The sequence below is a fragment of the Dromaius novaehollandiae genome, chromosome 4, assembly GCF_036370855.1.
Source record: "Dromaius novaehollandiae isolate bDroNov1 chromosome 4, bDroNov1.hap1, whole genome shotgun sequence".
Taxonomy (NCBI): domain Eukaryota; kingdom Metazoa; phylum Chordata; class Aves; order Casuariiformes; family Dromaiidae; genus Dromaius; species Dromaius novaehollandiae.
The window spans coordinates 82,180,201-82,205,501 of NC_088101.1; the positions used below are offsets into that span (position 1 = coordinate 82,180,201).

Below are 25,301 nucleotides of genomic sequence, written 5' to 3' on the forward strand. Positions count from 1 at the left end.
ACCTATGCACCAAAATGAAGGGGACAACTTAGAAACAGTCGGGGTTCTCATTTTTCTGTTCATTTTTCTGCTCTCCAGTCTCATGCATTTCTCTTGTCTATACGACATTTTCTTACTGTGTTATTCAGTAGATCAGCTTCTCTCTCTCTCATGGAAATAGTTTGTACAGAAACTGCTAGCATTGAAAGCTTCTTCTATACAGAACGATAATACAATGGCATCTAACTCAAAATCAATAATCTCTGCAAGAATCTAAGTGAAAGCCCCAAGTCAAGGATAGATTGATTTGGAAACGGATCCTGGTATAATATTTTTAGTAGTGAGTGGATTTCTTACAAAACCAGTGTGCATGTACGATCTAAGGGCATCATTTATACTTCATAAGAATTTGAGCATTTGGCTGCTTCATTTATTATTTATGGCCTTATTCTGGCCTCCGTTACATGGACATGAAGTGAAAGAAATAAGGTGAAATCAGAGTAAAACTGCATATGTTTATTCTTATCCTGAAAGAATGTTTTCTCCCTTCATGCCTCCCGTCACACATGCATATGCCCACAGACACACAAATACATGCACACATTGTTTCTGAGGGCAGCTCATGACGTACCAAACCGACCCATACATGAAACTAATGCAAGTTAAAGCACTTTAACACCCACTGTGGGAAATCTCATTGTAGAGTTAAGTGGTTGGAGATTTCTTTGGTTTCTGGTGACTGTGACCGAAGGTCAATTTACTCTTGGCTGCAAGAACTGCATGTTCTTTAACAAATTAATTGACCTCAAAGCATTCCCTGATTTTTCTAACTTGCCTACAAGTCCTGGGTGTAGACATACCCTCTATTTGCTCTGGACATGTCTATCTTGTAATCGCTGTTCCTGACATGTTGTCACCTTTGAATGCTGGCCTCAATTCCCTTGTCAAAAAACAGGGGCTGAGCCTTTCTTGTGGTTTATTAAGCTTTTTTTTTTTTTTTCCTCTCTTTCAACGCTTTGCACTGTGGGACATTACAATAAAAATTAATAAGAAACAGGGCTATTACTAAATAATATTATTACAAGTTAATAATAAACAAGTACGGAGAGAGAAATAAAACGTTTTGATTTGTTCTGATCAACCGACTAAAGCACATGTGGGTTTATGCGTCAGCTGCTCAAAGATACCACCTAAAAATGCTGCTTTTCTTGCACCTTTACACTATCGCAGCTGCAACCACAACAAATAAAGCACAATCCCTGCTTAAAACTGCCTTTTGGCTCGTTAGGCCAAGCCTTTTTTCACTTTTCCTGACAACCTATTACGGGTATGATGGTCAATGGGGGGCCGCAGCTGCTCCCAGCAGGCAGCCATCGAAAATATTATTTGTGGCGTGATTTTTGCAGAAGTTAGGCGTTATCGAGGCGGGGTTTCACCCTCTTCCCCACAGCGGGTGGCGGCAGTTGGCGGCTGCCACAGCGCGGCCTACGCCGCCTCCCGCCCCGCAGCTGGCCGCGCACTACAACTCCCACAATACCCCGCGGCCATGCCCCGCGGGGGAGCTTTTGATTGGCTGCCGCCACTGGGGGGCTTCCCAGGCGGGCCAATCGGCGCGCGGGGCTGCCCGTCGCCGCGCCGGTAGTGGGCAGGGCTCAGGCGCCGCGCAGGGCCGCCCGCCCGCCCGCCTGCCGCGATCCGCCGGGCCCGTGTCATTGCCGCCGGGGACGATGTCGCACTGCCGCGGCGCCGCCGCCCGCCTCCTGGGCCGCTTCCTCCGCCGTGAGTACCGGGCCGCCGCCGCCGCCTGCGCCCGGCCGCCGCCGCCGCGGGGCCCTCCCTCCGCGCTGCCTGGCAACGGCGCTCCGCCGCGGCCTGCTCCCCCCGCGCCCAGCAAGGTCACCCGGGCCGGGCGGGGGGCGCGGGCCCGGCGGGCCGCCAGCCGCGGTGCCCCGGTGCCGCCCCCCGCTCCCCCCCGGCCCGCTCTGCCTCCTGCTGCCCCGGTGCCTCGGGAGGTCGGGGATAAGGATGCCCCTTTTAATTAGCGAGGCCGCGAGCGATCCGCGGCTAGTGCTTCGGCCTGCAGTCTTTCATGCGTTGTTTTGAAGACCACGATAAATAAAAATAAAGTGTTTATTAATTTTTCCTCCCTCCAGCGGGCTTGTTTTGCCGTATCCGCTGCTGAAATCAGTGCGGGTATTTCTAGGCCATTTCCCGGCACGTTAGCTGAGCAGGTGGCGTTGAGCGGACTGCCTTAAACCCGGCTGATTTCACCAGATCTCTGTGCAGGCGAAGACCTGGGCCTCGGAGCGGTACCTTGCAGCTCAGGGCCTCGTGGGGGGACCCCACAGCAGTTTAAGCTGGTGAAGCTGTTCGTGAGACAGTCCTGCCGTCCCCCCAGCTATGCATTCCCTCCTCTTTATTTGTCCTCTATAAGCACGAGTAGGAAACTATACTTTTGTACTGTTGTGTTTGTTTTTGCCAGTTTAGCCCTTTGAACTGGCTCCTGTTGGTCAGTTGAGAATTGGGTCTGGTGGAGGAGAGCAGGTGGGAATGTGGCATCTCCAGGTTAGGTTAATCTATACTACCAGGAATGCTAATCTTGGGTGCAGTTTCACACATTAAAAAAACACTTTTTTTCTCTTTAGAAATATGAGTAAGAGATTCAGAAGAGATGCAAGGGTGCTGAAGATGCTTTTAGGATGGAGGGGGAAGAGATAAGCTAAGTGATTCAAGAGGTGCTCTGTTTTGCAACAGTGTATAAAGTCTTTTTGAGAAACTTTTGCAAGACAAAATATTCCTTCATCTGAAAAATTTCTTTGTCTTGTTTAATACTCTTTGCAGAATGCTAAACAATTGCAGAGACCTTAAATTTGAACTTTGTATGTACAACACTGAATCACAGATAGTTAACATCTGCTTCTTCCAGTGATGATTCAAAATCACAAGTTTCTAATGGTTTCTGTTGCAAAAGAGATGCAAGATCTGTTTTTGTTGGTGCATTGCAAAAAGAAGCATGCAGGGTGGGCATTACTCGAAGTCAATACACTCAGGAAGTTGTGAAACAATACTAAGTACGTTAGTGAATGGTAAGTGCTTGCTCAAGGGTCAGATCAAAGCAGTGTCTGCATGTGGACTGAGACAAGAAAGAGCTATGCAGGTCTGCTCTGCACTTTGAAGAGAGAGTCTCTTTAGGCACCTCACCAGGGATCAGAGAGTCAGGGTCAGGACTCTTGTGTTTCAGGCTTGCTAGAAGGTTTTGGAGAGCTCCTACGTTAAATGATTCCAGTAAATTATGTGAATAACTGTGCCAAAAAATTGCTACACAAATAATAATCCAAACTGAACAATTGGTTATTTCTTTTTATGCAAACGGTGTTGAGGAGAGGAAAGCTTCCAGGCCTTTAGCTGTGTGGAGGGTGCCTGGGGAGAACAGCTGGTTATCCTAGAAGAAATAGCTGGTGTGTGTGGAGGAAAATGTACCCATTTCCTCAAGAGCTGGCCATTTCTCCGAAATGCTCAAAGCTGTTTAAACTTAACGGACTTGGGAGAAAGCTTTTCTTTCAAATGCCGTTGTCTCTCCTGTGACCCCATATAGCTAGTAATGTATATTGCTATGAGTGGGGATTTTTGATTAGGAAAGAGATCTGTTTCGAAAGAACTGAATTTTTTCTAGTTGTTGTTTTGCCTGTTCTGTTTAATGTGATAGGCATAGCGTAGTAGTTGCATCTGTGCGTATTGGTTAGTTTGCTTAATTCCTGAACTCTATGCCATGTTCATAGCTTGAACTCTCTGTGATTAACTGGAATTTGTTTGGCAAGGGAAGGGTGAGAGAAGAGGTTGGAGGCTGATAGCTAGAAATCCTTTTCTGAGCAGATAATCCTCTTTAAGACCAGGAGTAAGATACCTTGAGTAATCCCTCAATAGCATGACAACTTTTTAGTCAATAAGAACAGCTTTCTAATAGCACAAATTGTATCTTTAAAGGTAAATTCTATAGGCAGATTTAGGGGGAAAGAGGGAGTTATCCAAAATGTTATTGTGTATGTGAGTATATGTATAACCTGGTAACTAAGACCCACAAATAATAAAGGAATGGGATCAGAAACTGGATGCTGAATAGTCTTGTAATGTCAAGCCTCTAAGTCAGTAAACTTTGAAATTTGCTGCAGCACTTTGGTCTTTGCTATACTTTTTTTTTTTTTTTTTTAAATGTTCGTTCTCTTCTGTAATGTAAGAAGCTGTCCAGAACAGTTTCTGTTTTGTCCTCTGCAGGCCATGCGTTTGTAGAGAGAGAAAGGGGAAAGAAGTTGGGTAATTAAAAATGCAAATTAAACAGCATGTACAAAGTATTGAAGGGGCTTCTCAGCTGAAGGCCCATAACTGACAGAAAATAAGGGCACTGAAGAATTTTTTTTTTTTAAAGCATTTTTGACTGCCTTTGCATCTGAATCCCTCCTTGTCTATCCCCTTCACTGAGCTCCATTCTTATCCTTTGTATTGGAGCCCCTGTGTCTTCTGAAGATCCTTCTTTCCTTAGGTAGGTAGTGGACAGGAGAAGGAATATCTTCCTTTATCTCCAAGCTGTTTGGATGTTTCAAGGAGTAATAGAAGGAGAATTCTATTACTTGTCAGTCTCCTGGCAGTGTGGGTATCTGCTCAAACCAGCTAGAAAGGAATTGCTGCTATTTTACCTTTCTTCTGTATTGTGCTCATTATGTAGTGACTGCCTTCAGTTGCTACCTCAGCTTCCAAACTTTTTTTTTTAATTCGTCGAGGATAAAAGCGGGCAAGAGGGAGGCACTTTGACTGGATTCCTGTCCATAGGTATGAGAAATCATGCAAGAAATTCTGAAAATGACAAGTTTTCAACTCTGTAAAATCAGAATATGGAAGAGATTTAGTCCTAGTATCTGTACTGTCCAGTGGCTCTTACAACCCAAATAAGCCGGGCAAATGTAACTTGGGTTGTATCAGCTTAAATGAGATTTGTGCTATGGAAGTGTTGATGCTACAAGAGTGCCTGAAAACTCAGTGTAAACATGGTCTGCATCTTATATGTGCTTTAAAATATCTTCCAAATGAGTTAACTTTACTTTTACCAGATAAATTAAAGTTTCGACTTCATGAAAAGCAATAATGAATTTTTCTAGAAAGTTTTTTTTTTTCTCCTCTTGTAATAAACAAATGAGCTTAAAGCCCTGTTCAAGGCTAGATGTTACTCTTGCAACTTTTGTTTTTTCTTAGGAAATGTAGCTGGGCTTTCCTATTACTTGAACTGCAGAGACTTCTGGGGCTCAGTTGGGGCCCTGTTCTGCAGATCCAAGAGTAACTACCAGCAGGGAACATGCTGGAGGTAGTTCTGTCTCTTAGTTTCTGTTCCTCGTCAGGTTTCTTTACTGTAAAATGACTAATGTTTTATATACGTCCCTCTGCTAAATTTAGGTGTCGCTTTTCAAATCTATCCTGCAGCAACAAGGTTTTAGTAGTTGAGTGTTTTTCATACTTCATTGTCCTGTACGTAGCTTCTTGCCACAATATGCATCTTTCTAGCTATGTCGAAGCTGAAGTACAAGCCAAAATAAATGCATCTTGTTATTTGCATAATTTTTTTTTTTTTTAAACACAAACTATGCAAACCAGAAAAGGGATGTGGCAGAAGCAAAAGGGATTTCCTGGAAAAGACTATCCAGTCCTTAGTCTTATTTTTTAATACTCTTTTCTCAAGTTTTATTACAGGCCTTTGTTGGACACCATAATGTTATGTTAGACCTCTGATTTGACAAAACACAGCATTTCCACTGTGTTTTTGATAAGACTTGGAATTGGTAAGACTTGTTCTTTTACTCTAGGGCTTCATCTGGAGCCTGCACCTTTGTAACTTTGCCTGTGAGTTACAGGTGCACATTCACATCAGCTGCGAGTTTGGCCTTTGCTGGCTTGTGATTGAAGGTTAGTAACAAGAAGGGCAAATAATTATTGTCCTGCCTTCCAACAGGGACGTGCATTTACACTCAGACACCCTAACTTTGAAGCAGTGTGAGCTCGTGAATGAAGATCCTAGCTGGAAATCAAAACTTGGGTTCTATTTCTGACTCCTGCTTGCTGTGGACTTAGGCGTGCCGTTCCAGTCCTCCACCTGTCTCCCTCTCATCTCATATCTGTCTTACTACTTAAATTGCCGGCTGTTTGCACCGGGGACTTGCTGTTTGTGCCACATGTAGCAAAACCTCGTCTTGACCAATGCCTCTACTGCTCTGACTGCTGATAACCAGGAGCAAACTTTTCTACTTCAGACAAGGCTCTGGAGATAAATACAGAGCTGTATCATGTCTTTTTTTTTTTTTTTTTTAATCTCTGTTGTACTAATCCAGCTTAGAAAATGCAAGGTGACTTTCTTCATTTCTTCCGAAATGTATAGCTCCCTCCACACGTGCCCGTGCCAAGCAGCTTGCATGAAGATAGCAAAGTGCTCAAGCCTACAGATGGGCTTTTTTGAACCAACTGCATTTTCTCTGAACCAGGGTTCTTCAGCTGTGTAAAAAGAACATGCAGTTTTTCAGGAGTAAATCCTTAAAAAGCTTGGAATTTAAGGTCTTTTTTCTTAGTTATCAGTGCATAAAAATAAATCTTTTTTTTTGTACTTGGATAGCTTTAAAAAGGCTCAAAAGCCTCTTTTCTTTTAAGAATATATATATTCTTCTCAATAAAACTGAGAATTGAGAAACTTAAGCTTTCAAAAACATTTTTGTGAAAGCTTATAAGTATCTGAAAATAGATGTGGAATGGACAGCTGAACTCGGACTGTAGAATTGCTTTTGTGATATGGAGATATAAGTGACTATTTGTCAAAGTTTTCTTCTTTTTCAAAATAATAAAGTTACTGAGTAGCTCTGAGATAGGCAACCTGTGTGCCTGGCAAATGGTGCTCTCGTATTTTTGCAGGTCAGTGCTGGAACAGAGACTATATATGTGAAACTTAGATTGGAATTAGTTTAATTTAGTCTGTTTATTCTTTGCTCTTGAAGGCCCATCACAGGCCTTTTGAAACATATAGGACTTCTCAAAGTTCAGACCCTAAGCTCTTCTGTGCAAGGTATCACTGGTGCTAGGTCTCTTTAACCATCCACAGGCAGCCTCATAATTGCGTTAATTAAATCTTAGAATTTGTCCGTTACTGCTCTTTTTTTCCCCTTTGCTTAACAAGTTCTGTAACAGTATTTGTAATAATGCATGTTGTATATGACTTCAGTAGATACCAGTCAAATAGATAAAGATGTGATCTAAGTTAAAACCATGCAGGTCCTTTCAGCAGTTTTATTATAGTTTACTGTGTGCTGTTCTGTAAATTTCTTATTTTAAAATGTAGTTGAATTATCGCGTGTTGGTTTGAACATCAGTTGCCACCACAGCTCCTTAGAGAACCACAGCGGGTGGTGGTGGGAGTTGAAGCTCTGTGTTTCTGTTGGCACTTTCCTTGTCAGGACCTTAGGTTTACGAACACCAGTGATGTCCATAGGCTTCTTCTGGCATAACTTTATTTTCCTCTTTGCTTTCTTTGAATAGAAGTAAAGCATAAACCATGGTCTGAGAAAGTTTGTTTCTGGGCAGAATGAAACAAAATAGCTTAACCCCTTTTCAGAAGGCTTCAGGCTGTATTGTGAGCTAATCTGTTTACTAGCTAAAATAGACCAGGAATGTTCATAGGTAGTTTCCTCTATCCCAGTTAGGAATGACAGCATCTTCAACTACAGCTCTTCAGCAAATGAAGCTGCAACTGGTCCAAAAACCCACTTAAAAATGGTTCTGATATTAAGTATCCCATATGAGAAGTACACAGTCTGGTTCCTAGCAATCTGAATAATCACAGTGATAGACAAAGTGAACTAAAGACGTTTAATACCTCAGAATGACAAGTTATAAATACTTAAAAATTTCAGAGCTGCTTTTGAAAATATGAAATCCTGGTTCAGTTAATCTTTTGATGTAATTGTAAATATGTGTGGGCTTATTTCATAAGGCACTAATAGTTTGGTCTCTTTCTCTCTGTAGTGCACCAGAATGGAGTACGACACTGCTCCTACTCAGCATCAAGGAAAAACCTGTATATTAACAAAAACACAAAGGTTATGTGTCAGGGTTTTACAGGCAAACAGGTATGTATAAGAATTATTTCTTCTATCGCCCTCTTGGTGTAGAAGGTTAACTAGCCAAAAGATATAATAACCAGTGGAAGAGATTATGGGCTGTTCTTGCCTGCGATGATAGGAAACTGGACTCTGGAACCAGGAAGATCGCTTCAGCTCTGTGGTTTTCTGTTCTTTGGTCCAAATAGATTTTTTCTTTCTTTCCTTAGATTCAGTTAACCACGTAACTTTCCCACCCCTCCCCCTGTGCTCCAGCTGAAAACTTGTTTTTGCATTGTCTCTATTATATTACTGGTTTTTGTTGTTTTTGGTCTTTAGCTTTTTAACAATATATGACTAAAAGCATTTCTTTGTAAATGAAGATCCGTTTAAAAAAAAAAAACTACAAAAACCTTTCGATTTTAGATGCACCTTTTTCACAAATGCCTTTGAATAAAAAAGGAATGAATGTCCTTTGTTACTGAAGCAGATGGATGATGCTGAGGCTACCTTGTAGACTCATGTGCTTGACTGGTGTTGTTGGTTAGCATTCCTATTTTGTTTAATATATTTTCATTTTGTTCAGTGATGTAAATATTAATTTGAGCTTTGTCCTCTAAGGAAGAGGCTGCCACCTGCAGTCATTCCCTATTCTTTGTATTTTCAATGTTCTGTGGCAATTTGGAATCCCCCATTTACTAGTAAAGTTCATGTTTGTATTCTGTCAACAGGCTTTTTAGCTTCTTTAGTATTTTGCTCACTGAAGTGCTGCTATCATTGCAATAATGTGTTGCTGTTACAGATTGCCTTTGAAAAAAATCTAGATTTATAATTTCTGTTTTTATTTCAGTACATTTAACTGTTTTCTCACACTCACTCATTTACCCATTTGCATGGAGATAAGACTGCTTTTGCTGTAAGTATCAACTAGTCGTGGGTGAGAATGCTGATTTCTTCTGCTTCATTTTCATGTTTGTCATCTGCCAGAACTGATGTGGAAAATAAAATGACTGCTATATCTGGAGGTGTATCAGCAACACAGAACAAACTATCATGCTTTAGTGTGCAGCCACAGTGCTCTGATTTAAAAGAAAAAGGCCTAGCATATTCTGAATCCATTTAAAACTTGTTGATTTACTCTGTGAAATAGCTGATTGCATATCTACAGTAAAATCATGTCTTTTCATTGTAAATTTAACTGCCATAAATTGCCTTCCGAATTATAGATGTCATCAAAACTTTTGATATACTTTATTTGCTATTGCACATCTTTTAACTTTTTTACTTATCCTCTTTCACAGGGCACCTTTCACAGCCAGCAGGCATTGGAGTATGGCACCAACCTAGTTGGAGGAACTTCTCCAGGAAAAGGAGGGAAAACTCATCTGGGTCTGCCTGTCTTTAATTCTGTGAAGGAGGTAATTTGCAGCAGTGACTGGAGGGGCAGACACAGTTTATTGCAAGAACTAATGCTGCAGAGGGGCTCCTTTTTTCACTGCTCACACTTAAGAAACAAATATTCAAAATATGAATATCACTATGTAAGAAATAGAATGGAGGCTCTGTAATACAGTGAACATTCACTATGGTTAAGCGTGAGCTTCGCTTCCACTGTAGAGTCTATGCAGAGTCTGGATACTCAGTAACAAAAATGATTCCCCCGCCCCGAATATCCTTATGTTATATATGCAACTAGCTTCTGACTGATTCTGGTGTGTATGATGAATTTTTAGCAAATTATTATCTAAAGGTGTCTCGAAGAGGGAGAATCCCTTCTAGAGAGTGGTTAGGTCCTCAGTTCCCTAGTTGTACTGTGTATATCCATCTTCAGACACTTAATACTTGCTTTGTTTATAGTAAATGAATGCATATCAATTTACTTCATTTATGGCTATAGATGGACGTATTTTGGGTGGCTACTTGTCACGTGTTCTCTTTGGGCCCACTAAGTGCTTGATACCTTTTTGTTATTGCCTGTTTTAGGCCAAAGAACAAACCGGTGCTTCTGCCACAGTTATATATGTACCTCCTCCATTTGCTGCTGCTGCGATTAATGAAGCAATCGATGCAGAAATGTCATTAGTCGTATGCATTACTGAAGGTATTCCCCAGCAGGACATGGTTCGGGTTAAGCATAGACTGCTTCGACAAGATAAGACTCGACTAGTGGGCCCAAATTGCCCTGGAGTCATCAATGTAAGTAGCTTCTGGATTTTCTCTGAGGCTTAACCATTCTTAGTGACAGTTTCAATGTTCCATCTGACTTCTCCCACTCTTTCTTTAGCCTGGAGAATGTAAAATTGGTATCATGCCTGGTCACATTCACAAGAAGGGAAGAATTGGTGAGTTGTTGAATACTTACGCGTCATCTAAAACTCAGGTTTCATACCCTGTTGTTCTTACTCAGCAGTCTAGTCACATCCTACCCTGGAGACGGTTAATATGCTGTGTAACAGCTTATCTGTCGTTCGGTTCGTAAGTGAACTTAGCCATTATCAATCCTGAAGGCCGAAGTCTGTCAGTCTACTGTAGCAGGTACTGAATGTTAATGGTGAAAGCACAGGTACTGGAAAGGATTCCTTGGTCAACATGATGGGCTTAGTTTCCCTGACGCTCTTGTTTGAGCATACGTCTTTTTATCTTAGGATCTGAGAGCGCTAAGTTTCCAAATGCTAATCCTTCTGACAGCTTGGCTGCTAAGAACTGGGATCCTACATCTATGATGAGCTTAGTGTTACAACGAAGAAAAGAGATTACAGACAAGTTTATAACGTGAGAACTTAGGCAATTATACCACGGTGAATGGCAGTGACAAATTTTACACCTGCTTCTTACAGAGTGAGAATTAGATCGGAAAGGCAGTGATGTGTCCGTGATCAGATGTTAATTACACACCCTGTTGCATGTAAGCCTTGAGTCCTGACTTCTATTGGTTATTTGTTCTAAACCGTAGAAAGAACAACTTCTTTATTTTTAAAATAATGCAGTATAGGAACTGTAAAGAAAATGATTCCAAAATGTGTCTTGGTAATTTAATAAATAGCACTTCAGAAATATTGTTGTCGACAGAGTACTCTGCCAGTATCTCTCAGCAGCACGCCCAGTTTAACTTAAACATAGTACTCTTTTCACTGAGAAAATGATAATGTTGCAAAGCAGATTTGCTGTGGAGAAAGCTGTTCAGTGCACTAGAACTAAGGGGATTCAGTGCAGTTTTTCTAACAACAGAAACGGTCTTTGCTACTTGGCCACTTCTGACTTGAGAATAAGCTGTACCTACTGAATGCTAGACAAAACATTAGCACTCAGATCACACTTACAGCTTTCAAAAGTACCTATAAACCTGAAATTGAAAAATCAGACACGACTGCAATTATGCCTTTTGTAGATACCATCAAGCCAGTGCTCTATGACTGTAAAAGATAGCGTCAACTGGTGCTGCCTTGAGCTCCCTTCTGAATCAAAATTCTGTTAAGAAGACTTTCTAAATGTCTGGAAGAAATGTCTTGTAGTTGCAACATATTAGAATCCAAATGCAAGGCACATGAAGTGCAAGAGAATATTTTAAATCCTGAATCCACTTGCTCCACTACTGCTGGAAACATTTTCAGTGATGGTCCGAGTATCACGAAGTAAAAATATGAACTTTGCCATCCTCCCAGCTTCCTCTAAGGCTGTGACCTTTGGTGATATGTTCCTCTGCTTTCTGTTGCTGTGAGGCATCCAAGCGTCATCTGATAATCTTGGGATGTAAGCTTTAAAATTGCTACAGTCTTTGGACCTTTATCTGTAGCTTCTGTCAGGCAATCTGATGTTAATGGGAAACAGGAAGTCCCTTGCAAATGTAGCAAAAAAAAAAAAAGTATTTGCTACTAGACAGCTGTGCTATTCAGCGATGCGTAGCCTTGATAGAACTAAACTTGTTAGTACACTTGTGCATTTTTTTCCTCTGTTCATGCAATGTATTAATTGCATTGTATGTTAGATGGATTGAAACAGGTAAATGTAGAAGCGCCTTTTTTCTAGGAAACTTCCTTCCAGTAGTATTAACAGAAAGCCTAACTTGGAAAACACATGTCAATACTCTTTTCTACCCCTCCCCACCACTGCCTCTGTATTACTTTCTCTCCTCAATTTAGAACTATCCAATGCATAACTTACTTTATATGAAATCTAGTACAGTGAGGCCTGGTAAAGGTTGTGGCCTCTGATAATACTGTAATGTAAACATTAAATATCTATCTTAGAGCAATGAGCTGCAGCAACAACTAAGATTACTCGTGTTTATGCAGTGTCTTTGTATTCTGGAGGATTTCTCATATGTCCAGCCATACTGTGGATGTGAATAATACAGAATTCTTGCAACTGTTGAGCTGCTGCCATGTTTCAAGTACAGTGCATCAGCTACTTGTATACAAGATGAGAAGTATATTCTTCTAGGAATTTTTGTTTTCAGTATTCTCTACTGGTACAGCTATAGTGTGAGCAATGCCATCTGGGCCAGTATTACTAGCTTTCTGGGCAGCTGTAAACAGCTGACAACCGAATGTCAAAAATGCCAGCTGAGAAGTAGTACAGATCTCATCTTATATGGAGTTCTCGTGGTTTTGCAAGGATAGCTGGAAAACCTGGCAGCTCATGTTTAGTTTATTAAGGTGTTTTTCCTGAATACATGAACAGCTGCCTCTAGTCATGTACTTAGTTGTGTTAGTGTTAAACTCTTCTCCCTTTCTTCCTTAAAGGCATTGTGTCAAGATCTGGCACCCTGACATATGAAGCTGTTCATCAGACAACGCAAGTTGGATTAGGGCAGTCTTTCTGTATCGGTAGGTTTCCTCAGAAACAACCTATTACACCTGGACTAATGTGCCTTTTGTTTACAGGAAGAAATCCAAAGTAATTTCTTTTTACAAGCCTAGAAAGTGCTGCATGGCTTCTTATTCTGTTAAGAAATGACATCCCTACGTGCTGTGAAGAACATAACTGTATAACCCTTCTGTTAGCATTTCCATGTCAATTTAATAAAAAGCTTAGAAAATAGGTTTTGGTGGAGCGCTGTCAACAAACATGAAGTCAGTATGAAAAAAAGTTGTCCTAAGAAGTTTAATATTATGTAAAGGGATATGCCATTCTTATACACTCGGCTGAGTATGTTAAGCAAGATGGCTCATTCACGTTAAATTTCTCACAGTAAAACTGTAGGGCTGGGGCCTTGGCCCTGCTGTATTGGTATAACAGATTGCTCATGGTCTGAAAGGTGGGTACTTGCAAACGTTAACTTTTGATATCAAAGCCTTCTGTAAATTGTGGGGGAGATGTTTGGAGCAGGAACTTGCACTCTCTCCAGACTTGGGGAGGAGCCTTCAGAGTTTTCCCTCTTATAGGTCTTTGGAAATATCCTTCATGCTGAAGTATGCTTTGACAGCCTTAACATAAATGGAATATCATGAACTGGAGTTACTCATTTTTGTGTTTTTTATTTTATTTTTTTTCAGGGATTGGAGGAGATCCTTTCAATGGAACTAATTTTATTGACTGCCTTGATGTCTTCCTGAAGGATCCTCATACTGAGGGGATCATATTGATTGGAGAAATTGGAGGAAATGCTGAAGAAGATGCAGCAGCATTCTTGAAAGAAAATAATTCTGTAAGTTTTAGAGCCTGCTTTCTGCTCCCAAATACCTTGGTAGTTAGCTATCTTCTCTTGCCATGTCAAGGAAAATGTCGTTCAATCTCTCATCTATATTTACACAAAAGCGAACAATCATACTTTTATTCAAGAGAAAGAATTAAAATTAGGAGGGGCTTTAACCAGGTTAAACTTAACTGAAGTGTTTTGTCAGCTTTAGATTCTTAGTCCTGTAATGATGTTTGTACTGAACACAGCGGTGTTACGGTGTGGGTATTTCTGTTCGTTTCTGTTTTTTGTAATATGTGGGGCTGTTCTGTAGAGAGATGTCTTAAAATCCGTGATTACTTCTGGTTTGTTTGGTTTATCATGAGGAGAAGTATTCCACACAGTGTTCCACCCAGACTAGCAGTTCCATGTTGTCTGAGGTTTCTAGTTGTCTGATATCTTTTCCTGGCTAGTTCATGTTTTTTAAAAAATCAGTCAGCTAGAATTGCTTTTCTTCTCACCCTTCCCCATGTAATGCAGTATCTTTTCTTTCTCCGCAGGGTCCAAATGCTAAGCCGGTAGTGTCGTTCATAGCTGGGCTCACTGCTCCTCCAGGCAGGCGGATGGGTCATGCTGGAGCAATCATTGCTGGGGGGAAAGGTGGAGCCAAAGAGAAGATAGCTGCTCTTCAAAGTGCTGGTGTTGTGGTCAGCATGTCTCCTGCTCAGCTAGGTAGCACCATATACAAGGTTAGTTACTTGGAAACTGTGGTATGGGTACTTGTATCCAGAGCAAGACATAAAAGTTACTTTTTTGAGGGAAGAGGGGTTGGGAGCCTGTCTTTTACATTTAGCTGAGTTAGAAGCCACAGGATATTTGGGTAAGAGCTCTATTGACTGAACAAGCTGCAGTTATTACTGCAGATATTACTTAGATAATATGCAAGAACAATTTTATGTAATATTCCCTTTATAAGAATGTAAACATAGCAAAAAGTGGAAGGAATTACATTTTGCTCTCAGAGCTAACAGCTGTTGAGTTGTGTTTTCTGGATGCTATCAGAGGAAACAAAGAACCTGAATTAATTTCAAATGAGAAAACACTCTTTGCAAGTAGGATATTTGAGGGAGGAAAGCCTAGGCATATAGATATGTCTCTTTTAAGTACTAATTCAGAATCATAGCTGAATGCATACAGCTAGTAAACTTCTGTATGGAGTAGGATTTTCTTGATCTTTCTTAATTCTTCTCAAAAGAAAAGAAAAAAAGGCACTTCTTCACAGCCAGAGGAAATGCAACTGTGCAAGTTATTTTTTTTTTTTCTTGTGGTGCCTGTATAGTATAGCATCTTCACAGGCTATTGTGGGAGTCATCTTTTATGTTTTTTGCTGTACTGAAATGGACATCCTAATGACTTCATTGCTTCTCTGGCTTGAATTCTTTACTGTAAGCATACTATTACAGTTCTTCTGCAGAATTAGGATAAGCCTGTTAGGATAAACAGTTACTTGACAGCACTGCAGTCTGGATGCAGAGCAATGATTGCAATACAGTGCTGCTGGTTCTTCATAGCCGGTTTGCTTATTAGAGATGGGAAAATACTTTTCCTGCTTTCTCTCTAACTTTCACACAATGTGGTTTTTTTAATTTTAAATTTTAATTTCAGTTTTTAATTCCTAAATTCAAGAGTTCCTAAGAAATACAGTGTAATCTAAAACGTGACAGTAATAGAAGTGCATTATGTTCTTCCACCTGGAATGTCTGTGTGCTATTGCAGGAGTTTGAGAAGAGGAAATTGCTGTAAGAGAAGACACTTTGGAATACTGTCTCCAAAATATCAGTGAAGCACCTGGCCTCTGCTTATCTTTTGTCTGCTAATCTTCAGTTGCCCAAATGACTGACACTGGTCGCTGAATTTGACTTTGAAGCCATAAACCTTTTGGCTAAACCTGTTTTGCTCTCTACTTGGTTCAGACATGATCACCTGATTGTAAATTACACCAAATTAATAAATCCACTACTAAACCTGATTCATCTTCTGAATTCCTGAAGCAGAGCCATTTCTTCAGTCATCATATAGAAAATCAATCGACCTTGAAGGTTTGAAACTTTTGTAACTTAAGCACTGCCCATTTTAAAGTAAAGTCACTTCTAGAGATGCTTTTAAGGGTCAAGGCACTGACTTTATGCACATATCACACTTTGCTTTATTTTAAAAAATGGTCTTACTTGTTTGTTGTTGGCAAGTACATTTGTTTGAACAATAGGCCAAAGTTTCCGTCCATTAAACCAAAGCTGCTGGATCTGAAGGGATTGCTTGTTGATTCATGTAGCTGGATATGCCTGAAGTCCAGACTTCCTTTTGAAGGCTGATCAGCCATGCACAGTGTAGTCCTCTACTGGCAAGGAATTCTGCTTGTTGTTATGTGAAGAGATGGAATTTTTGTTCATAAATCTGAGTCAAATTTCCCATGCAAAAGTATATTCAAAATGATCTGTAACTATGAAAAGGATTTGGGCTTTTGTTAACATTACTTTAATTTCCTCTCTAACCTTAACTAGCACTGCATTGCTTGTGTGTTCCGAAGTCCTAAAAGCGTTTGGTACCTAATGGGGGAGAATAATCATTCTCAGGAAAGAATGTAAGAAGGTGTCTTTCTTGTTAATCTCTCCCAGCTCTGTAGTGGAAAGCCCTGTTTTACTCTGAAATAGCCCAAACACAGTGCCTATAAATGAGTGTTACAAGTTTTATCAGAATAGACTAAACCCTAGACTACTTTTTTAATACAGAGGACTGAAAATTAATTCATGTAGCCTGGCACTTGTCTAAAGCAAACTTTGTGTTCCATAAAGGTGCTGTTACAAAAACTTGTGTTGCTATTTGTTTAAAAGTGTTCTTAGTTTTCTCACCCAAACACTTCTGCAATTTATCTTCCTATTGCAAGCAGTGAGTAAGTATCTTGGTGCTGACATTTACAGTTCACAGGTGTAAGCCCTGAAGAAATACATAAAAGGACAGGTCATATCTCTGCTGCACTGAATATATATTAACATGCTTCATACACAGCAAGGCATCGGTCAGAGGATATAAGCCTGAGGACACAGAGATCAGATGCTGTATTACTCACCTTGGTATGATTTACCAAAACCTGATACCACGGCACTAGACGGTTAAAAGACGCATTGAGTGATAAATTATTTGATAAGGCCTATAACAGCTAATAGGAATTTCTTACTAGATCTGTACAGCTTTCAAGTGGTGCCTGATTTAATCTGGAGGAAAAAAAAGACCAAACAATGGCCTTTAACTAGAGAAACACCAATGCTAAAAAGTCTCAGTCTGCCTAAGAGTGCAGTTCTTCAGCAGTGCATGTGAGAATATTGCAGCTCTTCTAATAAGCCTGCTAATCAGAGCAACTCACCGTGGTGGTGGGCTTCTCCACAGCATCTCTCTTGGGAGGGGAGAGCTTGTTGATGAACTGCCCAAATTTCATCAGTGTCATCAGTGTTGTAAGAGATGACCTGCCAGGACAGCTAAAGTGTAATAAGCTGCTGCTAGAGATTGCTCCATGGAAGCTCTTTTAGAGACACTGGCTATATTAAAAGATAGCCATAAAATACAATGATTATTCTCCCCTGGAAAATGCTTCCTCTTGTCTTGAAATCTGAGGATGGATTTAAAAACATGACCTTGATTCTAGTGCTTACATCAGTTGTCTGGTGCAGCAAGTGACTGGTTCTGTTCAAGTCTGGTGAAGCAGTCTCTACTAGCCTGGAACCTGGTTTCACCTTATCTGATGGAAAGGCTTAACTTTTGCAGCTTTTCGTTGCTGCCTGAAAATGTGCCCTTGACAAATATCATCAGAGCCCTTTACATTGCTGGTGAAAATATCTCTTCAGAAAATATATTTGCATCTGTTCTATATCGTATAGGCTCATGAATAAATATTTCAAATAATCTGATTTGGAAACTTGCTTTTTTTTCCCTTAACATTACTAAAGTTATGGCTCGATTTCTCACAAAGTTTTATGAAGTATTTCTTCTTTCCTTAAGGTCCTAATGTAGACTTGGCAATGCTGTCAGTTCAAAAATTGCTTGCATCTTTGTAGGATAAATTCTAGATGCTCTTTTTGGTCAGAGAAATTCATTGCAGCACTGATTTTGTGGGACAAAGAGTAGTGGATGCAGAGATGCAGATCTCTCTTTTTCTTTTTTTTTTCCCCCTCCTTTTACTTGTCTTTTAATGATACTGGATGTCCTCACTCAGACGTATCCCTTGTCCTTGGTGTTAATGCTGTTTTTTTTTTTTTTTTTTTTTTTTGGGGGGGGGGTTGTTTTGCTTTTTTTTGAGGTTGATTAGTGGTCTGTCACACCTAATGAATACTGTCTTTTTTGTGGTTTTAGAATGTTAGTGCGTAATTTTTTTTCTTTGGTTTTGCTGCTTTCTAGGATTAATACTCTGTTATGTAATATTTTTGGGGAGAACAATGGTAAGTTATTCTCCATATCCTCTGCACTTGAAAAGATGCTCTGACACTAGATTCTAGCAGAGGGATTTCTGAGATTCCCTTTATTGAAACTCACTAATGAAAGCAAAAGGAAACATCAGTGTCAATTCATTTGTTAAAATATATGCTCCTTCATGGACAGGAGGTGGAGAGGGAAGAAGAAGCTGCTGAAAGATGGAAAACTCTGTATTCAGGTGTGAAGATGTTCTTAAAACTGTATGTGATTATTCAGAAAATGGTGCTGGATTTCTCAGTAGCAGTTGTGGCTGAGGTCCCCCCCAGTTCTTCAGGCTGCCCCATCTCTTCCGGATATGCTACTCTTCATCCTCTTGGTTGCCTGCGTCCCTTCATAGCGGGCTGAAATCCTGGCGGGTGCTGGCAGCGTTCTAATTAAAATTGGACGGCTACTATCCTGAGATGATCTAGAATGGTTTTAGTTGAATTGAAGATGCAACTTAATTCTTTGCACATATTAAATAGATTTAAAGCTTTAAGATGAAGAGAGGAGCACTCCCTAATGGGCCTCCTGGGTAACAGATAGATCAGAAGTTATACTCTGGCAGAAGGGTGCTAATTAAGTAGTCTGAAAGTACCTGAAAATTCACGTTGTCCTTCAGCTTGGGGCAGTGACTGGCCTCTGCTCGAGTTCTGCAACTGTTGCCTGCAGGTCTAGTGATCAGATCCCCTGGTAGCGGCCAGCTGAGGGGCTGGGACAGATCAAATTGGCTCAGAAAATGCTGGAATCTGAGCACTGGGTATACTGGTTTCAAGAAAACCTTGGAGGCTGGTTTCTGTGCTGATATCTTTAAAGTGGTAGCCAACTTCTGATGCCCAAAGAATAAGCCCTTAAGTGTATTGAAACTGGAATTAAGTGTTACCTGCACCATTTGCTCAGTTTTGCATCACCTTTGCCCTTCCTTCCTTACTATGTGACACTTATCAGGATTAAAGTTTTTCATAAAAGGGGCTATGCGCAAGTCAGATAATATGAGCACGTTGGCAATTTCTCACGGCAGTGCTCGGAAGACGATGGTGACTAGAAATAGCTGGGGTGGGGGGGAGTCCTTGTCAAGGTTTGACATTTTCTGCAGAAATTCAAACACCAAAACCAAAAGAAAACCCCTGGAAATCAGTTTTCAGTGCCTCATTAGCAATTAAACAGGGTTGTGCTAGGTGTCTTTGGCCAAATTGTTAAATAATAGTCTGGTTCTTCAGAATTTTTAACTGAGAATGGCTGGTAGGGGAAGCTAAGTAAGGTAATTCACAATTCTGGGTAAGTCAGTGCTATTCTGGATTTACAGCAACGTCTCACCAGTCTCTTCCCCCTCCAAACATGCCTTTCCTGCCTAACCTGTATAACGAAGCATGAGAGTTGTGTGACTAGCTATGTTACGGAGGTAATTCAGGCAGAGATTAAGCCTTGATAGGTACCGGTTTTAGGGGGAAGGCTAATTCAATATGTCTCCTTCCCTCCTTTCTATGAAAATGTGGCTTAGTGTTGAATGGACTTGAAATCAAATCTTACAATTTTGGAAATGTTTCTTAATTCAGATATGCTGAAACGCTTTCTATTTTCATAAGAAAAATTATATTGAAATGGCAACTTCTTCCATGTGAATTTGAGATGAAAACAGGATATTTCGCTAGAGGTAGAAAACTGAAAAATTTGATCCAGTGAAGAAACCCAGGCTTTCTGGCATGTGACATTTTGGGCCTGGTGATTGTCAGGCCTGCTGGGCAGGTGCAGTCACTAGCAGACTTCTCAGCCCCAGGTGCTTTGCCAGCGCTCAGAGCACCCAAAGCTTATGGTAAAAACTGACTTGCTTTCTGCAACAGTTGTGCGATCTCAAAAAAGGAAAGAGATCAGTCTCCGTTTACACAAACCATATAAATTTACAGCACTAGGAGGAAAAATGTTCCCCTGTCCTATAATCACTGAACCGCATGCAGCATCATTTGTGCTGGGGATTGATGCAGTAGCCTATAATGATGTCTGTGCTGTGCAGATACATAATTAACGGTCTCTTAAAATCTGTTTTGTTGCTGTAAAAGCACAGCAAATTTATAGTTTTTGGCAGATCTGTAATGTTATGAGATGATTGCTTCTAAAAACACCCCACAAACCTCCTTTTCTTTTGTGGTTTTGTTCTCTAGGTGGCAGGTTTTGACCCTAAAATGTGGTTTTGGTTCCCGCTCTCAGCTCAGAGGCTCAAAGTGCGCTGGATAAACTAGAACAAAACAAGACCAACATGACTTTATTCTTTCTGGATGTTATATTGATTTGCAATCATATCCTTTTAGATTAGCTAGAGAGAGGGGGTAAAGCTGCATTTCCTCCCTGTTGTTTTTGAAGCTGGTATGAGTAAACTTGTCTGAACTGTGTGGCTTGGGCAGTCAAATGGGACCTGGTGACTGATGAACCCTGCCAAGCACTGGCTTAGAGAAATACCTATCTCCATTTTGAAATGGACAAGAAATGTCTTAAACCATTCCTTCAAGAGCTTAGCAATTCTGCCTTTTTTCTTCATTCAGTTGTAGGGCAAGGCTGGAGGGTAGAAGAGCAGGAGAATGTGCAGGGGTATTAGGGAGGCGAGAAGGGAGTTGTCAGGCCTGAATGGATTTTTTTTTTTTTCATTTAGAAAACAAAACAAAACCCAACCAGTGTGTAATAAATGAAACCACGAAGTAGTCACCAACTGCTCCCTAGATACTCCCTAGAGAGAAGCAGGAGGAAATCGAACTCCTTGGAAGGAAAGCATCCTCCACTCTGTTAATATGTACTGGGCTGTATGCTCTGAAGGTATCTAGGGCAATAGATAAGCAGTGCTGTAGGTATCCTGCTTCTCTGAGTGTGAGCTGTGAGACCAATTCTGTTCCGTACACTTCAATCCCCTTCACCTCCAGCACCCAGGGTCTTTGGTGTCAGTCCTTGCATGGGGAAGGTCCATTGCTCAGAAGGTACGTTAGGGGTCTTGTGGCCTAGGAGCTGCGTTTGAAAACAGCTGCCGCATATGTAGAGGCAGACGTATGTGTGCACCTACATGTAGAAGCGTCCCTGAAGGATTCGCAACGTGAAGTACCATCTTGCTCAAGGTCATCCTCTCCTTTGCTTCTGTGTTCAGACTGCAACAGTCATACTACTAACTTGCTGCAAAGAGAAGAGAAGTGATAGGTGGGAGAAGTCTCTTCTCAGTCATTTAACTGGATGTACTTCATCTTTCTGCAGGCAACTGTTAGGTTAGTTCTAGACAGGTACTGCTGTGCTTCAGCTCAGATTAGGCAAGATGGATGTCTAAGTTCCCATTAGATTCACTGGAAACCTAGGGCTTGCTTTTAGTTACCTAAACATTACCTAGTACCATCTGAGATGCTTAGGGTGTTCTGCCTCACCTCCAGCAAGAGGCTGCTCTGCTGTGTCGTATCTGCTGGTTCTGTGCAGGTGTCACAGACACCTGGTGGCCTCTCAGCTATACTTGTGTGTGGGCAACTGAACAGAGTGCAGATACCATAGTCGGTGGGGTCTGGATCAGTAAAGTAGATGCTTTGATCAAGCGAATTGTTCTCCAGACCCCATTGACTAGATCTCTATTGATTGTAAGAGAAACTTAGACACTGAGGCACGTGTTTGCATGTTTACATAGAGACATTTACACTGGGAGGACGAATAATTTTGCTCTATCTGGACCTGCACTCCCCTTTCCCTTGACTCAACGTCATGCTGAAAGTTTCTGCCAGTCCAGAAACCAAGCTAGCTCTCTTGAAGCCTGGTCTCATGTTTCAAAAGTCACCTGAGTTTCCTTTCCAATTTCAAGCTTATGCAGATTATACCCAGTATGCACTATTATGTTATCCCCATTTCTGATGCACTGATTTTGATGCAGCAGCCAATTCATATTTTTCAATTTGTTCTGTTTATGGTACAGCCCATTTCTATTGCAAAAACCCTGTTAATGCTTTATTTAGTGTGTCTTTTATAAATCATATGAGAGCACTGAGATCTGATTCTTGTACAGGGAACAAAAAGCATACAGCATTAATCCATTCTTTCTTGCAATGATTGTAGCAATGATGGGAAACAATATAATTAAAAAGCATTCTTTCAGCCTGGAAATTGTAATTGGATTGTGAATTTTATGGCAGCAGCCTTCAAAAAATAAACAAGAACTAGTCAACTAAGGAAAATGTGTTCAGCTCGTTTCCAGGGCTCTGTTCTGTGGTGAACTTTGCTTTCTCTTCCCTTCTCTTATCTTGGTAAATAAGGCATTCTTAGAGATTGCTGGGCTTTAACACTGATTTTACCCTAGGGTGACCAGCTGTACTGCCTGTCATTGTGATGCCCCAGTTTGAAGCAGGCCCCTGCAATCACTCTGCCCTCTTTGCTTTCCACCTTAAAGTTCATTCGGAGCATCTCTGGATGTCTTAGTGCACCTGCTGGATCCGGTTTCCTTTGTGCTTTGGTGGGGAAGCCAGTGTACCCCAAAGCTGAGTGATACTGCAAGGCATTAGAGTGGGAAAGAAGGAAAATCCTCGTGAAGCAGCAGTGTTTGAGAGCCTTAGAGGCAGAAGAAAGGAGTCAGCAGGGGAATGAGAGGGGAGGAAGTCAATATTTACTGCCCATCCATTTAGCTCGGTGGAAGCACAAGAAGAAGTGCTATTCATTTGCCTAAAAGGCTCTGCTCATGGTAGGCAGGTAGAAGCCCTGTTGCATCAGGCACTGAGTGAGGGCTGGGTGGAAAACAGGTTTTTCAGTCAGTGGGAATTTCATTATAACCCTGCCAGCCAGCAAGAGTGAAAGGAGTCAGCCAGATCTACAAAACAACGCAGGTGTGTCAGAACATTCGTAAATCCTCAGCTGTGAATAACTCTACTGGCAAAAAACAGAGGCCTTCAAAGTTCCTCTTGCACATTAACTTTGGTGTCTAAGCAGCCCATGAATGTGGGTGTTCTTCCTAACTTGGTGCTTAAATCATGACATTGCCTTATTGTCCTTTCTGCTCCATTTTCCTTGGCAAGGTCCTCTCTAGCTGCTCTGCCCCAGCAGATATCCTGAGCAGGCTTTCCAGAACCAGCCCCACAGAAGCATACTGGCAATATCAATGCCCCGTCTCTGCTGTTACTCATTAACCAAGGGAGCTGTAGGCTTTATATGTCAGCTTCTCAGTCCCTGCTGTTGGACTAGCTCTGCTTATAGAAATATGCTTTGGATGACACAGAGTGGCAGCTAGATATGATGACAGTGCTGCTTCTTTTTCTGTTGTTTTTTTGGGGGTCTTTGCCCTCAGGTGCTCTCCGGGCAAAACTGCTCAAAGGAATTTGACCCAGCCTTGTAAAGCATTTCATATTGGCTGGGACTGCATTTTCCCAATGACATCAATATTTGCAATTAGAATTTTGCTCAGCTTTAACTAAAAACTAATGTTTCACTTGAAGGGAAAAAGAGTGTGGATGAACTTTTCTTCCACCTTCCTCTTCTGTTCTTAACCTTGACCTAAGGGTTCCCAAGGGGAAAGCGGTTGCCACAGCTGTCAGGAACTCAAGTATCTCCAGTCTCCAGACTACTAAATACTATGTTGTCAACTTATACAGCAAGACCTTGTCTGAACTTTTGTCAGGCAGTGAAAAGTGAGGTTTGGTAAACACTGTGTATTCTTATGGAGACTTTGATACCTTTGGTTTATGGTTAGAATAAAACTGATAACAACACAGTCACTGCAAAGTCCATGTACTCATAAATTTGAGATCCCCCTGTTTTCCTCCCAGCCAATGAAATTTTCCAATCCTGCTCGCTACATCGCTGTCCTGAAGACAGCACTGGAGACCCTCCGTTAACAACTTTGTGTTACTCCTTGCAAATTATTTTCTAGATTGCCACAAAAATATACATCATTGTGTCATGGAATGGCAACTATATTAAATCTGGTTAGATATTTAAGATGGGTTACTGCCATAAATCAGCCTTCGCCTGCCTTGTTGTGGTGCAAATGCAATCAATAGTTGTTGCAGTCGTCTATACAGTTGAAAACATTTCCTTTTTCAAAATGAATTTTTAACACTTCTTCAATTCATTAACATCCTGTCTATTTACTGCTTCAAAAAAATCATACGCAACATCAGCTTGGAAATCTGCACCATCACTTCAGTAATGCATCAGTACGAACATTTGGAAGTTGTTAAAAAGAGGAATTATTTCATCATGAGAGTAAAAGAAGAATGAAAACAACTCAGCTGAAAAGATTGCATTGTCAGTTCTGATTTAATGTGTGAATAATACTAGCAGTATGGGGAGAATGTGTTCTCCTGGATAGATTGTTTTTATGTTGTTAGAGTCTGTGTGCTGGGATTTGCAGCTTGAAACTATTTTTTCAGTGGATGGTTGTAATAAACTGGGTTTTGTTTCATTTCTCTCTTGAATATGAGGATTACCTGAAGCCAGTCATGCAGAAGCTTGAAGATGGTTTAGTTTAAAGGACGTCATCCTTAAGTTTAGACCAAGATTGCCATCTCTGAAGATCTTGTTGTGTGTCTTGTCATCTTAGCTCTGTTCCTTAAATGCCCCAGGAGTCAAGTGTTCCTGTGAGAATGCCAGCCTATTTTAATACCTATATCATTATTAGGAGTGGAAATTTGGTGTTTCTTTCCTCAGGGCTGTGGAGAAAAGCTTGAAAATACGACTTGCCTACAACAGCGCAGAAACCGAAACCAGGGGAATGACACCTACTCTGGAGGTGGTTGTAGTCATAAAATCCTTTCAGAACAGTTCCTTTGGCAAAAACATAGGCAAGGTGGCAATTTTTGTAGTATTAAAGACCTGGAGATTTGAGGATGCTTCTACCCCCAACAGCAGTTTCAAGTCTTTGAAGGCTATAGCAGTAAGCAGCCCAGCAGGAGTCCCCAGAAAGGATCTGAGCATGGAAGAAACAGAAAAGTTATTTCCTTGCTAAATCTCTTTGGTCAATGTGAGTTAGCTACACCAGGTCTGAGAGGGTTTCTGATGGCAAGAAGTAGTTTCCAAGTGGTCTGGATAGAGGAGAGTGGAGAGCTGCATGTAGTTGAAGTCTAACCTGCTACAGAGCC

At 41.0% G+C, this 25,301-nt stretch overlaps 1 protein-coding gene across 1 annotated transcript; it reads left to right on the forward strand.

Moving 5' to 3' along the window:
• The first annotated feature begins 1,591 nt into the window (after positions 1-1,591).
• Positions 1,592-15,748, forward strand: SUCLG1 (succinate-CoA ligase GDP/ADP-forming subunit alpha). Its single transcript, XM_026112683.2, has 9 exons — positions 1,592-1,758; positions 8,029-8,132; positions 9,404-9,520; positions 10,086-10,298; positions 10,387-10,444; positions 12,845-12,928; positions 13,598-13,749; positions 14,280-14,468; positions 15,496-15,748. The coding sequence occupies exons 1-9, from the start codon at positions 1,707-1,709 to the stop codon at positions 15,520-15,522; spliced, it is 996 nt and encodes a 331-aa protein (XP_025968468.1). The 5' UTR covers positions 1,592-1,706; the 3' UTR covers positions 15,523-15,748.
• Positions 15,749-25,301: the final 9,553 nt, after the last annotated feature.

What these genes read in the sequence shown, in the direction of transcription:
- SUCLG1 (XM_026112683.2), top strand. Translation starts at nt 1,707, where the DNA reads ATGTCGCACTGCCGCGGCGCCGCCGCCCGCCTCCTGGGCCGCTTCCTC. An exon ending in CCTGGGCCGCTTCCTCCGCC is followed by an intron (nt 1,759 to 8,028) that starts GTGAGTACCGGG and finishes TTCTCTCTGTAG; the next exon opens with TGCACCAGAATGGAGTACGA. An exon ending in ATTGCCCTGGAGTCATCAAT is followed by an intron (nt 10,299 to 10,386) that starts GTAAGTAGCTTC and finishes CTCTTTCTTTAG; the next exon opens with CCTGGAGAATGTAAAATTGG.